Consider the following 19025-nt stretch of genomic DNA (forward strand, 5'->3'; position numbering starts at 1 on the left):
CCTGAGGCAATGTGTAGACTGGGGAGTGACGATGTGTAGCAGGTTGGCGTGCATGCGTGCGTGTGTGTGTGTGTGTGTGTGTGTGTGTGTGTGTGTGTGTGTGTGTGTGTGTGTGTGTGTGTGTGTGTGGGGCTGTATATCACCAGTATATTAAAATGTGTGTTTGTGTATCTGAATTTTTCTGTGCATTTGTGTATGTGTCTTGACCTGCAGCTCCACTGATGACCACTAGATGGCAGTTTCAAGAACATTGTACTGATGAAGTGACTTAACTTCAGTCTTGAAGTAAATGTGCATTGTTTTTCACATGATGTCATGGTTTCAGTGACAGATTTGTGCTCTGATTTGTGCTTTCATGTCATCAAATGATATCAAGAAGGAGTTTCTCTGCTTTTTAAGCCTCCCCGGGGTATCCACACTGCTTTGCTGCTTGTTTTGTTCTAGATTACAGTAGCCTATTAGTGATATCACTGCTTACGTGGTGATCTCTCAACTATAAACTAACAAATACATGTGAGCAATCCGGGGCATTAATTTAACCTCTCATAATTATCCACCTTAAACGAAAGAAAAGGGGCTCCTGTTTTAAACATAAATAAAAATGTCAGCTCATTTACTCATGACAGGCAGGTTACTTACTATTATACCTTAATGATGATAAATGGGATGACAGCTTTGTGAGATAGAAGAGAAATTATAGTAAATGATGTGTCGAGTCCAAGCTCATAAAAGCGAAATTTTGTCTAAAAGATTGTAATATTGTAACTTGAAATATTCTGCACATTTTTAGAAATTTTAAAAAATGTCTCCATAGTTATTATCCAAAAGCAACAAAACCTTTTCATAAATAACTTTTACAAGTGTTGCTCTCAACTCTTGATGTCTGGTACATCTTTTGATAAAGAAAAAGACACATTGTTGTTTTTTGTTTTGTTTTGTTCTCAATTCAAAAGAGAAGAGAAGCGGAGTAAGTCACTTCAGCGTGATTTTTTTGAGCACCGAATGAAAACGGTGATCAAACAAACAAACAATCAATCATCTTATTGGGCATCTTACCAAGCAGTGTCCCGTCACCTCGTGGCATTGTGTACTGTGTCCGTGGCAATGACAAGCTTCACACAGACCATTATACAGATTCCCATTAACCCTCCGAAACCCAGGAATACACGCCTGAAACACAAACACACACACACACACAGACACACACACACACACAAGGTTAGAAAGAGAGGAAGACAGAGAAGAGAGCTGTCTGTCTTTAAGCTGCTGTAGTGTAGAGTAATTACCCTGTGATCCTCTAATTAGCACCTCAAGTGTGTGTTTGTGTGTGTGCAACTGACTGTGCTACACTGAATCTTTCTCTGTGTGATGTGATGTGTTTATGAGTGCATGTGAGTTTGTGTGTCAGTCAAGACTAGAATAGCAGTAAGTCAGCTGATTTCTGAAACTAAACAATGATTTCAACAGTTTTATTTATGAGGCTCTAAAAGAATCAATCATGTAATACTAAAACACACTACATATTTAAGAATGAGGTATATTAAGAGCAAAATACAATAAAACCATGCTTTAAGGATCATAGTGATGTGTTTGGATGTTTTCATGTAGACTTTTGTTCTATAAATAGGACATAAATCCCATTGAGACTGCTCAAAGTGTACTACTGCTTTTTATTTACCAAAACAAATTTCCTTCCATAGAGCAATTGGTTCCCTGACCTTTTTTAACTGTGGGAAAAAAATGAACTTACAAAGACGTCAGATTTCCTTGAGATATTGTAGGTTATGTTATACATGATACCATGTATTGATGGTTTAATTAATTGTAATTGTGCAATGCTGTGTTAGAAAATGAGAAATAAATTACCTTGATATAATGCAGAAGAATAAACAATTTGACTGACTGAAAATATGTTAATACTTTTGCAGAAATTGCACATATTGTGTTGATCGAGTTTAATTTAAAACACTATTAGTAGTCTATTCTATCTAATCTGTAAGTAAATACTCAAGTGCTCACTTGAAGAGTCTACAAGTACTCTTATTTTCTACATTGTAGAGTGGCAATTAACATTCACAATATTTTTTTATTATATTATATTATATATATTATATATAATATATATATATATATATATATATATAGATAATATTTTTACATGGCTTTACAGTACTTTTACTTACATAGTTTTTTCTAAGACTGTTGTCTATTGATTATTGAGGAAGTTTTATTGCAATAGGTGTGTGTGTCTGTATGTCTATGTGTGTTTACCTCACAGGAAGTTCCATCATATCCAGGAGGACAAGAGCAGATTTCTACAGCTGATGCTCTCCTCTCTCCTCTGGCAGAGCGATTAGCTATCTGCATTGAGAATGAGTGGAGTCTACACACACACACACAGTAATATCAGACATAAAAATGGGGAACATCGGCATCTATTTTTCCAGTCATACATGCATTCAAGGCATTGGTTACTCAAACAGAGCTATTAGGCTGATTATACTTTTAAGATTTTTATGGCCTGAGTTCATTCTCTCGGGCAGAATTTACTCCCAGACACCCAAAGGGTTCTGAAGAACCGTTCTGATGCTCAGTGTGGTGCCTCTTCTGTGTTTGCTTCATTTGCCAGCCACAAAGGTTGCCACTTGGAAAATATATAAGTTCAGTAGGTATTCAAACTGCATATCCATCACTTTATGTTACATTTACTGGATGGTTTCTTGGAATTTAATAGTAAAAAACGCCCAGCAGTTTCAAAGGGTGTATTTGAAATGAAATGTGTGTGTTTGTCTCCACCTGTACACAGCGCTGGGTTCTGTGCTATAAGAAGCCCGGACCATCACTCTGGTCACATCAGCTAACACAGACAAGAAATCCCTCCGACTAATCGTCTGTGCGCCCCCTGAAACCCGGAAGTTCTCTGGAAGGAGAGCAATGTGACTGGTGCTTGGCGAGGGCGGGTACACCGGCTGGCCAAACCTTCTGTCAACAATCTTCATCCCGCCTCCCTGGCAGAGAAAGTAGCAGTTCAATTATTCTTTTTTCCTCCTTCTTTGTCGCGCTTAACTTTTAATTCAATAAATCTAGAGATTGGACGCTCTGTAAAACATAAATACAGAATGACACTTCTTTCGGAAAAGACTATGATATTCAACTGAAAAAAAGAGAGTGAGAGTGAATGATGTGTCATTAGGTAATGAGCTGCAGTTTCTATTGACATTTTGAATGGACTGAATGCAAAGTGAATTGAGCCTGGGCCTGGTATCTGACTATCTCTTGTTGAGAACAGATCAATGGCATGTAGCAGCTAACACAGAGTGACAACTACTGATGGAAGGGGAGAGAGAGAGAGAGAGAGAGAGAGAGAGAGAGAGAGAGAGAGAGAGAGAGAGAGAGAGCTTACCATGCCAATAAACCATTAAATAAAAACTAATTGAAAAAGAGGAGATGGAGGGAGGACTAGAGGGACAGGAAGCAGTAGCAGGGCAGAGAGATGACGAGATAAAGGAAGAAAAGAAAGAGAAACAAAGAAAAGAGGAAGATTGAGAAGAAAAGAGACTTTTACTGTGTATCCATTATTGTGTCCTACTTCTATGTATCACACCTAATAAATCAAATTCAGTCATTAAAGACTACAGTTGGCACTTTCTTCTATTTTTATTATTGTGAAGAAATCCTGTGAACAGACCAAAACCAACAACAATGCATCCATCTCTCAATATTTCACATCTTCCCCTATGGCGTTTGTACTTTCAAACATGGGTGACAGAAAAACAAGCTACAGCACAGGTTCTAAGACTTTTCACATGTGGGGACCAGCAAGCTAGCAAAGAGTTCACATACATAACCATTTTTCCATTTTATCTACATGAATTATTATTATTGTTATTCTAACTAACTACATCTTTTCAGCCTGGTAGCCAACACTGTGCGGACTGCTGTACCAAGCTTTGGCTACACAAACAAAACTTAGCAGGATTAATCAAAGGGTGAGAAAAATATAGAAAGTCAGTATTTTTCTCTTAACACTAGAAAAATTGACATTTTATTTATTTCTTCAACCTTGTAGATTGTTCCAGAAAAAGCATATTGTGCTACAAGTGAAAAACTCAAAATAAATTGTTTTGCATTAGTGAGAATTAAAGGTTGGGTCAGTCAGTCTGGAGTAAAATTGATTGTTGTGTCTCATTCCAAATGAGGTTTCCCCATTTTCCATTGGGTTATGGTGAATGTGAAGCAAACAAAGTGGCTCAAAGCTTGGAACAGGTGGAATGAGACTCAACAATCAGCAACCTTTAATCAGGTTTTTATAAATAAGAAACTCCTGATGCCTATATTTTCAGTACACTGGTTGTTGATATTATTGTCATGAAACGCTTAGTATTTACTGTGCCTATGAAGGCTGATGAAGTGGGCAGGATTGAGAGAAAGAAATGGAAATCAACAAAGCCGTACAGACAAACAAAGACAGAGAGATTATTGTCTATTCAGATCCCACAAAGTTACAACCAAGGCACAAGCTTCTTCCTGCGCTTCACAAAACCGTGCAACAAACAATATCACAACTCGATGCAGATATGCAGAGAGTAAACAATGTGGAGAAAAGAAAGAAACCAATCGAGACAAAAGGCTGAAAGAGAGACAGTGAAGAGGGAGAAAGACGGTTGACAGTGTGTAGGTGGCTCATTATTGTCATCATTTGGAGAGGCTTTTTGTTGACAACAAGACCGACACTTGTCCTCTCCTCCTCCTCCCATCTCCTCCCTGTCTGTCGATCTCACTGACACGTCTTTAAATAACATAAGCTCATTGGTCCGGGACTATCCATCTCTCAGTTCTTTCCTTTTTCTTTACTTTTCTAAGTATTTCCTGGTTCCCTTCTTCCCCATTTCTTCCTTTCTCCTCCACTTTTTATCTCCCTGTTTATTTCCTTTTTCCTTCCTTCCTTTCATCTCTCTCCATTTCCTTCTGCCGTTTCTGTCTTCCCTTCCTTTATTTGTTCCTCCTTGCCATCTTTCTCTCATCTCTTCCTTTCTTCTCCACTTTTTATATCCCCGTTTCCGTTCTATTTCCTTCCTTCCTCCCATCTCTCTCCATTTCCTTCTTTCCTTCCTTTATTTGTTCCTCCTTGCCCTCTTTCTCTCTTTTCTCTTCCTTTCTTAATTTCTCTTTCATCTCTTTCTATGCCTTCCTTCCACTGTTTCCTTTTGTCTGTATATTACTGTTTCTTCTTTCCTTCATTTCCTTCCTTCCTTACATTCTTAAGTTCCTTTTTCCCTTTCTTTTGCCTTTATTTCTGCACAAATGTTTGCATTTTTATGGCACAGTCACTAAATAAAAAGGCATAAATTGTAAAGCCTGAACACAATTACTTTTTTAAATTTGTCTCCACATTTAATCTAAAATTGCATTTTTATTCATCTTTTAATTCCTTTCCAGTAAATGCCTGAAAAGCAGATACTTTCGCAGGTTTTGCAGCTTATTACAGATACAGTATTTGATTATTTTTTTCAGACTATTCAAAATAAAAGTTTCTTTTCTTTAACGTGCCATTGGAAGAAAGTTGTGTGAGTGTGAAATAACGGGATCTTTTTCTGCAGCTCTTGAGCACCGAACATGTAGAAACACACACACCAACCTGCTTATGTGCCTGTTTTTATTTGTGTGTGTACACTCACATTCTCACACACACACACACACACACACACACACACACACACACACACACACACACACACACACACACACACAATGTTGTTTAGTGATATAGGAGATATAAACAGTTAACTAATAGTGTTGCTGCTTTGCTTATTGCTGCCATACATCATATCACAACCTGCTCATTATAAAGACATAGAGAGGGAGGGGAGAGAGACTCGCTATCTGCATTTTTTATTGCTCAGTTCAGCACTTCTCTGCCAGCTGTAGCTGCTCGCGTCTGTGTGCGTGCGTGTGCGTGTGCGTGTGTGTGTGTGTGTGTGTGTGTGTGTGTGTAGGAGTGTATTTTTAACAGCTTTTATTTGCTTTTTCATTTAGTGGTCTTCACTGGGGCAAAAGTCAATAGCTTGTGGGAAAAGATAAATAATGCTGAAGACACAAATACATAAACACGCATGTTCGTGTGGGTTTCATCTGCTTGTGGGTTTCATCTGCTTGTGGCCTTTTCCTCCCACTCCAAAACCATGCATGTGTTAAGTGTTAGGAACACTCCTGGTCAATGCCCTTGACCAAGGTGCTGCCCAGAGGACTGGAGCTTATTTACACTGCACACTGCTCCGGAGGAATCTCCAACATTTAACGACAGGGTTTAATAAAGCAAAACTTTAAAAATCAGAACCTATTACACACACCATATACAATAATACATGCAGATAAAGGTTGTTCAACAGCTCTTCATTAGACTTTAATATAAAAGTATGCCAGTGTTCAGTGATGTCTTTATCTTTGCGTGTTTGAAAACTTACCTCTATGATAAGGTCAGGTTCTGAGGTGACTCTGATTTGTTTTTGTTGGTCTGTAGTATAAGACACAGTGTAGACCACACTTCCTCCATAGGCTGAAAGCTGAAGGGAGACAGAGAAACAGAGATTAATATGTTTAAATTAATTGCAAAACTCTGTAGAATTATGGAAAATAATTGACATGATTAATTATGTTTAATGTGTCTACAGGCATACAGCTGATACTCATTTGCAAACCAAGTCAGCACTCTTGCCTCCACTTGCACACATTGGTAAACTGAGATAGTCAAGTACTGGATTGTCCAGAATCCCTGTGTGTATTGAACTGAGTTAGGCTGTGTTGTATTGTTTATTTAGCTTTGCATTTTTAGTTGACTGTACATGTTATGTATATTTAAAAAAAAATTACACAGTCTCGCTTTAAAGAGTGCTTATTAATATTTGCTTCTCTCCACACCAACAGGAGGCACATGTAGATTAAGAAGGCAAGTGTAATCAAAGGAAACTGAGAACAACCCTGGACAGAGGTAGCGACTAAGACGGCTCATAAAAAAGTATCATGTGGGGATTTTAACCTCACTTGAGGACACACATGGACGACCCTATACATATTCCTGCCAACGGTTTCACACTAATCCACTGATCTACAGGTAATGCAACTACGCACCAACAAAGGCAGGAAAGATGAAGACCACTTGCTACTAAAATCAGCTCTGGAATCTCCACAGGGAATCTTTAATTAGTGTCAATATATAAGACTGACAAAGTCAGTGAAGCGGACGAAGAAAAGGGGGAACTAGTTTGCAAGGCAACACATGGCGTCTAATGTGCAAGAAAGTTGACTTGTAATGTATTTCTGCGGTAGGCATATAAGCACCGAAATGTGATGTAGTCAACATCTAAAAAAAAGTCTCCAGTCATAAAAAAGGAAATCCAATCATAGCATAAAAAAAGTAGCTGAGAATGTTCTTGAATATATTTTTTTTGCATCTTAAAGCTTAGAATTACAAAACATTATTATATAGTGTGTCTCAATTTTTTGAAACTGTAGATGTTTGTTTCAAGTTTGAGTTGTATGTACTGTATACAATGAACCAGTTAATCTACATTTTGTAGCTATATTGTGATATAGCTACATATGTGAATGTGACAAAAAAGACGTATTCTCATGCGCACAATTTTAAATATATGTTTTCTTTTATGGCAGCAGCACTACTGTACCAACTCCAGTACTACTTCACCAGCAACACAACAAAACCACCACAACTACTGCCTCTACTAATTAGAGTGTTTTCCAAAAAAAAACAATATTCAAAAATGTTTAAAAAGTAAGGAGAACAAGAGTATGCCACAATCCTTGTTGTCTTGTGTGTTTCGGTGCAGAGTTTCTGTCGAGTCCACAGAATGAGCTTTAGGTGGAGAAACGCTGTGTCGGCATGATCCTGAAATTTATTATTCTGCTCCAACCTGAACAGTAATGGGTGGGAGAGCGAGATAATAATGCCACCATAAAAACAGAGAGAGGGGGACATTGAGGAAGAGGGGGAGAGAGACGAAGAAATAGAGCTCAAGACAGAGAGAGATAGAGAGGGTGTAAGAGGTGGGCTTAATGCCTCTATAAACCTCTTCCATTCTACATCATTACCCGCAGTTCTTAAACCGGGAGGAGGAATCACCCATTTCACAGCTGACTGAAAATACACACACACATACACACTAGTGGGGCATGGAGGTGTACTTGGGTGGACATTTTATTGACTAACACTTATTCTCCATCTAAACCCATTTGCTGATTTGGACTCCAAAAGACAGTAAAATCATAGTTTAAACCCACACTACACAGCCTACACGTATCAGACACTTGTGCTGCTTGACCTCCTTCGCCGTTAGCTTATCTGCACTCCAGTAGGGACACTGCGCATTCACACTTAAGTCTCTTACACAGAAAAAAAAAAACCTCAAGTTTGTTCCACTGCAACAAAAAACACAGCATGATGAAAGCAAAAGACACCACAGAAGAGGATTTTACAGAGACGTGCCAAAGCAGCAGTGTTTATGTAAGATTACACATTGTGCATATGACATATACTGTAACAATGGAGTTTAGAAATAGTGGTGGGACAATATATACCTCTCAAGCCAAATAAAGGAACACATATTTGTATTAGAGTAAATATTATAGGAATGCTTATCAAAAGTCCTTAGGCCTGAAATGAAAACTTACTCTGAGACAGCGCAGTAATCTGACAATTTGGAGCTTTGTTGTGTTTCAGGCCACCTGGTGAATGTGTCAAGTATCAGCTTTTAGTTCTGCTGTGGTCTCCACCAACTCCAGAAGGAAATATCTGGCTCTATAGCTGCTAAATGGTCCTCCATTATCACCAGGTAGCCACTTAAAGCTGTGTCTGTCTGCTGCTTTATGCTGAGAAGGTAGTGTACAGTAGACTTATAGAGCTTTTTGCTAAAAACAGCTGCCTGCTACAGATGGAAATGAGGTTTATGAGAGTTGGAAGACTCAACCAAACAGTAATATTGCGGGCCGTCAAACTAAAAGACTAGACCAATGGTAAACTGACAACCCCTGATTAACTGACATATTTTATGGATATTTCCAATTATATTCCATGCATAATAATGACAGGACAGAGAAAAAACCCAAATAGTGAACACAATAACTGCAGGAAGTTTATGTAGCGAGATGAGTGATTTGGAATAATTTTGAGCAGATTATTTCCTGTGAATATTGCATCAGAGACAAGCTTTCCTGATATTTTTGGAAATATATATATATTATATGTAATAGGCTCAGGATCTGTGAATATAGCTTGAGTTCAGGTCTTCACTGACTGTGCCCTTATCCTTAAGTTCATAGACTGGTGCAAAAAGCAGTGCATAAAACGTTAACTAAAACATTTATTTTATATAACGTGAAGCTTTAAAGGAAACTCTAAATATGAACTTCTTTCATTTTGATTTGGACATTACAGTTGTACACAGCGGGCATTCCCAGCATTTTTGGACACAGGTTGCATACTGAATGTGCTTGATTTCACAAAAATAAAGCTAAGATAGTGTACCTGCCCTCAGGTTGGGAGGTAGTGTTGTACAGTAGATAGAACACCAAAAGGGTTGTATAGGTCTGTAAGTGCTTCAACTCACCCACTTGTGTAAAGAGGTATTGCATAACAAATTGATTTGCATGTTTCATCCTTGTTTGTATTTTTAATGTTGTGTCCTGTAATGTATAACCTCTCAGAAGGATATGATTTGAGAAGTAGAAGAAGACCCTTTTTCTGCATATTCTCAGGACAAATTCTACTTCTTTGTGGATTATTCTCTACCCACTTAGCACACCTGAATTTAGCGATTTACTTCCTTTGAAATTATTGACATTTCTCAGAAAACTAATTTCTCTGACGCCATCCACTCAACCTGGACAGCAATCAAAGCTTTTGTCATGGCAACCTGATGACCAATCTCTACTCTGGGGAAGAAGAAATAAAAGAAACGAAACACAGGAAAATGAAAAGACCAACAGAATAGCACAGCAGGAGAGGGAAATTTGTGGGAAGGAGAGGGGAATAATGGGCACTGGAAACGAAGGAACAATAAACACTCAGATGCACAGACATACACAGAGCAACAATAGACATCAGTTGGATCCCCCTGAGAACTCCATAAGCCTGTTATTAACTCTATTAGTGGTGAGAATAAGAAGAACAAGACCTAATCCTCAATGTTAAAACCCTGAGCAAGAATCTGACACAATCTTCATTAAAGTGTCATAGCCATGAGTATATCAATTTATACAAGTCATTTAGTGTAATGTTAAGGAAAATAATCTCACAAAAGGAATATTTATAAAAAAAGAGAGAAAATATTAAACTAAATAAGTCTCTGAGATGGGGATTTTGTGCATTACAGGTCCTGCAAGTGGTACTTTGCATGTTGCAATGCAAACTTATGACTTCAAATTCCTTATAAAAAAAACCCTGACCTAAAAATACTGTTGAAAGTTTCAGTGACATATTAGCATCGTCTTTGCTACTGCCGTTAATCAGTTCGAGTGAAAATAAAGTGGACACAAAGAGAAGGAGAGAGGAGGAGAAACAGAGAGACTGGAGATAAGAGAATTAAAAAGAAGGGAGGAGGCGGACGGAAATGAGGAGAGAGAAACAAAAGATTGGATAAAGTGCAGCAGGACAGTAGGAGAAAGGCACAAAACGAGGATAACATAAGAGGGTGGAGGAGAGAGAGGAGAGTAAACGGGGGGGAGTAAAGTTAGGAGATTTAATTTGCTGCCTATGCTACGGAGTGGGTTTGTCATGGAGCGAGAAGAGGTGTGAAAATGAGTCACCATCGACCTCAGTACTCCTCCAGGGTTCCCGCCAGAGCCCTGATGTAATATGACTTTTCCAAAAAACTTTAAATAAACCAAGTCAGAGCATTTTAATGACCTACAAGTGTTGATTTTAATACTGTTGTTATTCTGGAAAGATCAGATTTCTGCTACAGTTGGATTTTCCGGGGAGAACAAACAGCTAAAACATCCGTTCATAGAGAAAAATGTGCGAAAACAATGAAAAGCATATTTCTCCCTTCTATGCATTTGTCCCTTCTACACATAAAATTTAAAGTGAATAATAAATGAAATCACAACAGTATCCACTGATTTGGTTCGCTCATAATTAGTTGTTTCCTCACGTGACAAATGACGAGTTTTCTTGTTATTGAGAATGTGAGAATAAACGGATATGTTCTCATCACTAATTTTATATTTTGTGCATGAAGAAGAAGAAAAAAAACATTACACAACACTGTTTGGATTCCCTCATCACATACTCTGCGGAGAAACCAAACTATGGTGATATTACAGGTGAGAAAGCAAACAACCACCAACTTTGTAGGTGTAGAAGAAAAGTAAGTAGGATGAAACAAATGATTGATTGTAGGGAGTAATGACGGTGCTTAAATTGAAATAAGCTATTAGTATGCAACTTTCTTTTGTGTGGGCCACATGCTAGTTTCTTCAGAGAAATGTGTTTGGCAATCTGCATTCATACGCCTCAATTTTTGGAGCACAAAAGCAGACAGTGCCAACCGGCGCTCTCTTCAGGAGATTGGGCAGAGAGAGAATGGGGTGGGGGGGACAAAGGAAATCATCCTTCAGGAAATGAAAACCAGATTGTCACAAAAGCTTCAGAAAACAAACTCCCCTAAAATGACAAATACACAAACACAGGCAGGCATACACCAGAACACACACAGCAAAACAAAGACATTACACACACACACACACACACACACACACACACACCCACACACACACACACACCTGGGTCGCCTTTCTAATGCCTGTGGTTGTTTGCAATTGGTATTGGGAGTTTTCAGTCTGTTTATCTGCCGGTTACACACACACACATACAGACAGACGGACACAGACTGTTGTTGTTCCTAGCAGTAGGGTTAGATTGGCTCCAGATGGACCAATAGACAGCACAATGGTGAACAACATACAACCAAACTGACGTTCAGTGTGAGTGCGTGTGAGTGATATATGTTGGCAAAGAGAAAAGAAAGTCAAAAAAGTAGGAAAACCAAAAATCCAATCCGTCCGTATTAGCAGTCAGGCACGTTTGAGCACCGCATTGTGTATTGAGACGGCCTCTGTGCAGACTGGCTTTTTCGGGTGTTCTGTATCTTGCCTGCTGCAAAATGTAATTGTTATCAATTCTGTACTACAGCATCAGGAAATGGTCATTTCAGCCAGAGATGATTAACACATTAGACGAGAAGAGGGAAACCAGGACAGTGACGATGAGGAAGGAACTGGCGCAAATCAGTTGTGAAGCTAAAGGTCCAGTGTGTAACATTTAGGAGGATCCATTAGCAGAAATGGAATATAATATTCATCAGCATGTTTTCATTAGTGTATAAACACCTCAAAATAAAAAAATAAAAAAACATTTTTTAATCTAAAATAAAAGAGTAAAAGTAAATTAAAAAACTTAATATTTAGATTCCATTAAATCATACACACTGATCCTTTAATTTGTGTGTTAGTTCAGTTTTACTTACATCATTTAAATTTTCACTCATTTTACTTCAAACGTTACTTCAAGAACATCAGTTTTATAACTAAATTGTAGACTAAAAAATCAACAAAACAGTAAAAACTACTAATCTACGATTATTCCTAAGAGTGTCTCTAGTTATAATTTTTTTTTAAACACCTCTTAAGCTTAAGAAGATTCATTAAATGGATTTTATGATCTAGAAAAAAGGGCCTACTTTAAACCAAGTCACAGCACACTTCCTTTAGACAGCGTGCACCCTGAAACTTTTTTTTTTTTTTCGTGGTTGTTTTTGGGGTGGTTGATTATACAATGACTTGGTATTCCCCTGCAGTTTCCTTGGACTCGGAGAATGTTTTGGCAGCTGTAGGATGGTTCTGCTGTCACGCCTTCTGAGGAGGAGGTAACTTTGCTTTGGACTCCACAGCAGCCCAGGGGCCAAGGGGTCTTCTTTTGTAGCATGCAGTGTGTTTGCTTGGGGGGGTCAGTCTGGGGGTATGAACCCCGAGTGGGTGCTGGCAGAGAGGAATGAGGCGGATCGGTTGTCAGCTTTTCGTTTGAGGTTCTCTGCATGGGGTTCGCCATCAGATAAAGTTTGGGGTTACGTGCCTCAAGGGGATGAGGGTGGCAAGAGCTGGGCCCATAGACACTAATACATACACATATGTGCACAGTTATGGACATTCTCCCTCATGTACTTCTGGTGTGGTTTGAGTCAAGAGTATTTGATTAAGATTAGGTCAAACTTAGGTTAAGGTTACTGTCTGCATTTACTTGTACATATGGTCTAAATAACAGACTTTTAATTCAATGAAACTTTATGGCAAACAGACTTTTTCTACACCCTGCACGACGTTTCTGTGCTGCAGAAGAAACAGCACAGAAACTAATCTGTGCCACTTCAGAAACAGAAGGAAGCAACATTATTGGATTTTGAGGTGGTTGTGTACAGGACTATGACATGATAATTATCACTGCTGGTGGCAGAGGAGAGAAGGTTGGATGGACTGCAACTCAGTATGCACATCACATCCAGGAAGATGACTAAGAACAGCTCATTTGCTTCCAGCCTCTTAGAGCCGATCAATTATTGTTCTGCACTCCCACGGCTCGCTGACTCTTGAAAGTCAACTCCAGCAGCTTGCTGTTTATTAGACTTGAAGTAACAAACAATGGCAAGATGACACCCTTTATTCAATACAATGAGTGCAGATCCACGTCTCAGGCTGGGATCGGGCTCACGCACACGAGCACTATAGCATCAACATTAAGTATCAACATCATGCTAAGTCTGTGATAATTAAATGAATATTTAAACACAACACCGGACTCTATCAGCCTCAACGCCGCCTTAAACAGGTTGGATTTGTCAGGAAATAAGATTGATTTACAGCGCAATATAAGCCTATTACACACAATGGATTACTTCACACATCTTGACAGTTATCGAGAGTTAACTTTTATGCTCTTTCATACTCTCCAGACAAAAGCACAGCAGTTGGGGGGGGGGGTGCCATCCTCTGTAACAGGAAGTAATGATGTTGACAAGAAATATAGTCTTAATTTTAACTCACTGTGGCAAACTTAATGCTGGCATACACTGCGTGGTATATTTTGTTTGACATTCATTATGTTTTTGTAATGAAAAGATCAGTGAATCAGGATTGCAATTATCATTTATGTTGTATTACTGGAAATGATAACCAGGTGTAATGACTTTTTTTTTCCCCTTTTATCTGAGCCTTGGGATTGCTGCGTGGAGCTTTTACACACACTTTCCAGGAACACAAATATGTGTGACACCAAATTATTTGGTTGATGAAAACTGGAGCAAATCCACTGTGATTGATGTAAAGGTACTTTCTCAGCAATGTAAGAGGAAAAAAAGAAAAGACGAGGGAGAGAAGAAAGTGAGGAAATGGGAGGAGAAATCCATCTCATGCAATCAAGACCTGATTAGGAGTAGCACTATACACAAACTCCTCTACACATTTTTTTCTCTCATAAGTCACAGCTCAGAAGCTTGTTAGAGGCCGATGTTTCTTGTGCAGAAAAAGGGAGAATTTCTTCCACAAAAGGTATTTTACAGAAACACTTAAGACAGATTTCATTCATCACAACTTTGGAGGTGTCAACCTCTATAACAAGGTGAAAACGGAGCATTTTTCTAAAGACTTTTCTGCCTCAGGTTTGCACCTGTAGCAGGTTTTCCTCTTAAAAGGAAATGCTTATGATTTTGTGTTACTACTTCTTTGTAGGACAATATAGAAGACGGGAAAGATAAAAAGAGAGAAAGTAGAGAGAAAGTTGAGGTAAGTAGAGGCTGAGTTAGAGAGGGAGTTAGGATGAAATGTAATACAAGCTGGGCTATGTGTTTGTTTGTGTGTGTCTGTCATTTTTGAGCATATTTTGAGCTTTCTTTCATCAGCTGTCAGCAAAGGATGTGTTTCCTCTCTCCATGATCATCCATCACCCCCTTTATCTCCCTGCTTCAATCTCCCAGTTCCCTCTCTCTCTCTCTCTCTCTCTCTCTCTCTCTCTCTCTCTCTCTCTCTCTCTCTCTCTCTCTCTCTGTCCATCTCTGTCACTCCTTTTCTCCAAATGATGAGCATTTCTTGTTTTTGAGCCTTTTATCTGTCTTGGCTGTGAATCTGTTAGTAAATCTGGGTACAAGATGGCTACAAGGAGGTTAGGATTTGACTGCATTTGAAGGCTGACAAAGTCTGTGACAGCTGATATTTTGTTTTGCATATTAAACTTATTTACTTCGGACCGGTTTACAGCTAAAACATTCCCAAAAAGTTAAGGTCCTCAGAAAAATTTCAGCTCCATCTGCTGATGAAGATCACAACAGATCCAGAGCATCTACTAAATAGATTTTAAGGGGAGATTATTTTGTCAACTGCTGTTTCCAAGGTCAAGAATGAACTTTGAAACTCAACTTTTAGGTCAGCATGAACAATAAGTGCATAAAGTGCTCCAGAAGAAAATAGACATTGGTGCAATATTTTTTGAATCAAGTAGTATTTCTGAGTTACAAAACAAATACACAACTAATAATTTATATTAATATTCTGTCGATTCAACCCCTTTCGTACATACACACATATATTCCACTGTTACCACGAAATAGATATTTTTAACTTAGAAGTTTGGAACCTGTTAGAGTGTCTGTCAGTCTTGTTAAGTAAATGTGTCGCCAAAATGAATTAAAAACAAGTTTTAAACATGCAGAGCACTTCATTAAAATAATGCTACACTCTCATATTTGCAACATTGTGAGTTTATATTTGGCTCTTCATCCCTCCTTATCTGCACTGCACTGCCAACTAAACCAGAAACATTGCAAAAATATTATTTTTAAAATAGCACACTTTAATGATAATAATGGCTATCCTTGAGAATAAGCAGCCCCTGGACCTACACAGTTGATAAAATACCCAATGAGCATCAGTGGAACATGCTTCTGGACCAATGAGCATCCACAGGAGCAGACTAATGGGCCAATGAGCATCCTCGGCATTAAAGATACAGGAGGTCATGCACGAGAATTAGGAACGTTATCACACACACATTTATACTCTTATATATCCATTGTCATTACAAACACAGCCTGTCACTTCAAATGATACACGCTAACATGACAAACCACAGTGTGTGTGTGTGTGTGTGTGTGTGTGTGTGTGTGTGTGTGTGTGTGTGTGTGTGTGTGTGTGTGTGTGTGTGTGTGTGCGCGTGTGTGTATGTGAAAGAGTCGCATAATCAAGTCGCATAACATCTATCTCTATAACACAATCAGAGAATGAAGCAGGGAATCGCTTTTTCATACAGTATTCGCACACTGCTCTTGGCGATCACAGACATGCGTGCGTGCATACACACACAGACACACATACACAGACACACACACACACACACACACACACACACACACACACACACACACACACACACACACACACACTGGTAATTTGTTTGTTTCCCATGTTTGGAGGCATTCGGTTCTGCTCCGCTGTCCCTAATGCCTCCAAAACACATCATTATCTGACTTATATAGGCCTGGGAGTGTGTGTGAGTGTTTGTGTGTGCGAGTATGTGTTTGATTGAGAATATGTGTTTCTGTTTGTGTGTGCGCATGTGTGTGAGCGTGTGTTTGTGTGTGTGCACTAAGAGAAAAACAGTTGATTATCGAGTTCAACAGGCGAAACACTGTTTACCCTGAGAGACACAAAGCTAACGAGAGAGATACACAGAGAGAGAGAGAGAGAGAGAGAGAGAGAGAGAGAGAGAGAGAGAGGGGAGCTTGGGGGAAGTAGAGGGAGACGATTTAGGAACAGGGAGGTGAAAAATGGGAGTCCTGGAGAGACGGAGTGAGAGTTAGAGGAGCAGCCCAATGAAAAGAAGCAGGGATGGAGGGATGGTTAGAGGGAGGGAGGGATAGCGGTTCAGACAAAGAAGTGAGATGACAAGCCAGGCCTGCGGGGTGTAAAGTAATGAAATTCTGTGGTATATTCCTCTAAGCCATGACACCCAGACTAACATCACAGTCAGTCTGTTGTTGTAGTAGGGCAACAACTCGACTTCAGAAACATGGACTGCAGCTATTTGCCAGCTGGAGTGATAAAGTCTAATCGTGGCCACAGAAAAACCGCAGCACAAATCTAAACAGTCAACATTAGCAGGAGCAGATACAGAGGAGCACTGCTGGGAGGGAGGTGAACATCCCAGCAGGGTACATTCTCACCAGACTTACATCCAGGGGATATGTACTTTTAGATCATAAACTGGATGTGTTTATATATTCAAGTCTGTCCTAATGATGTAGCCTCATGTCAGCTTTTTACATATTTGCCTGTCAACGCTATCATTAGGCTGTAGAATGGTAAGAGCTGGTAATGTTGGGATGTGAACGGTCAGTTAGCAGCAAGTAACCTGGCAGTCAGATCACACATTCGACTGCGGCTCACCTTTGTGTTATTACAGCGTAATCAGGTTGGACCAACACAAAATAAAAGCGCACAACTGAGTTACTATTGTGACCTTGAGCGGTCTGATTGTTGGTGCAACACCTTCGGAATAATAAGAAAAACCGCAAAAAAAAAAGTTCTCTCTCTCTTTCTCACACAATTTCAGCAGCCGTAAGCAATTGAGATTTCAAAAACATCAGTTGCATTGTACAGTGAAATACTTTGAAATTAGGAAATGTTTGCATCTTTTCTACACCAGACACAGTATATTCAAATCATGCTTGCTATAGAATGGAACAACAGGAACGTCAGAACAATACAGTCCTGTACAAACTCTACAAAACCATTGTGTTTGAGAAAATTATAATTTTGCTATAAACATTTGCTGAGACTGAGATGAAGAGGAGTTATTCAGCTCTGGTATTTCTGTACTGTTATTGCAGCTGTTGATTATTACTGGTATTTTGTTCAACATGCATTTTAACAATCTACTTTCAAATACACTGACAGTATTTTTCTAGCAGGTATCGAGGTATAACTTGTGGTACATTGGACATTTTGAGACAATACCAGTAGGAGAATCATTAACAGAAGTCATTACTTCACCATGTACAGGAATAATCACAGGTATAATTAAGTGATAGTTTAATATAATTTGCTGTGTCTGGTTGTCAGTGTGTGTCTCAGCTGGACAGGAAAATCTACCCATGAAGAACTGAGAGAGTAAAATGAAGGCAGTCAAAAAAAAGAAACAAAAAACAATCCAAACTTCATTACTCAGACAATTACAAACAGTAACACGCTATTTGTGTGCAGTACAAACATTACATTTCCACTGTAACTGAAGAACCTTTGCTTAATGGTAAATGTGTCTGTACACAGAAAAGCAGTTTTGTCTTAAATGTTTAAACCATTTTTTTTTCTGAATTTCAAGAAAGTTGAACTCTAATTAGAGTGTATATAAACAGTACAAGGAGAACAGCCTAGACCTGCTCTATTTGAAAAGGGTCCTGAGACAACTTCTGCATTAACGTATGTTTGTGTGTGTTTGTGTGTGTGTGTGTGTGGGTGTGTGTGTGTGTGTGTGTGTGTCTGCATCTAACCTTGTTTCCCAGGTATAGTCCAGGTGCGTTCCAGTAGTAGGCTGAGCCTAGATCATTCACAACATCTGAGTGTCGAACGCTCAGATATGGAGGCGTCTGCCTGTGGACAGACCACACTCTTCCTCCTGTCTCTCCAACCAGGTGCCAGCCAGTCAGAGTGGTCTTCTACAAAACAAGATTCAGGAAGAAGAGAACGCTTTTTAAACGTTTTATACTTAAACTGCAATTGAGAAGGCTGGTATTTTAATAGTTTTAATAGTCCTAGGCCAAAGTTCATCATGTCTAATTTCAAAGTATACTAAGAAACTTTGTGTGCAGTGGTCTAAAATTCCACACTTTGAAATTGTGTTGAGAAATATAAGAAAATAATACAGCGCTGCGGCCATTCTGTGACTTTTTTCCTTATTGCAGCAAAGTGCA

The 19025-nt window shown here is 38.9% G+C and overlaps 1 protein-coding gene across 7 annotated transcripts in view; it reads right to left on the reverse strand.

The window, feature by feature from the left end:
* lama2 (laminin, alpha 2) overlaps positions 1-19025 on the reverse strand; it is a 178427-nt gene that overhangs the window by 93549 nt on the left and 65853 nt on the right. For all 7 annotated transcript variants that reach the window (XM_051410101.1, XM_051410100.1, XM_051410099.1 and 4 more), the window contains exons 14-18: positions 18606-18770; positions 6465-6563; positions 2797-3008; positions 2272-2383; positions 1057-1170 (exon numbers count right to left, since the gene is read on the reverse strand). In XM_051410101.1, the coding sequence (XP_051266061.1) occupies positions 1057-1170; positions 2272-2383; positions 2797-3008; positions 6465-6563; positions 18606-18770 (702 nt within the window). The remainder of the gene's footprint in view (positions 1-1056; positions 1171-2271; positions 2384-2796; positions 3009-6464; positions 6564-18605; positions 18771-19025) is intronic.

The sequence above is a fragment of the Dicentrarchus labrax genome, unplaced genomic scaffold (assembly GCF_905237075.1).
Source record: "Dicentrarchus labrax unplaced genomic scaffold, dlabrax2021, whole genome shotgun sequence".
In the NCBI taxonomy this organism is placed as follows: domain Eukaryota; kingdom Metazoa; phylum Chordata; class Actinopteri; family Moronidae; genus Dicentrarchus; species Dicentrarchus labrax.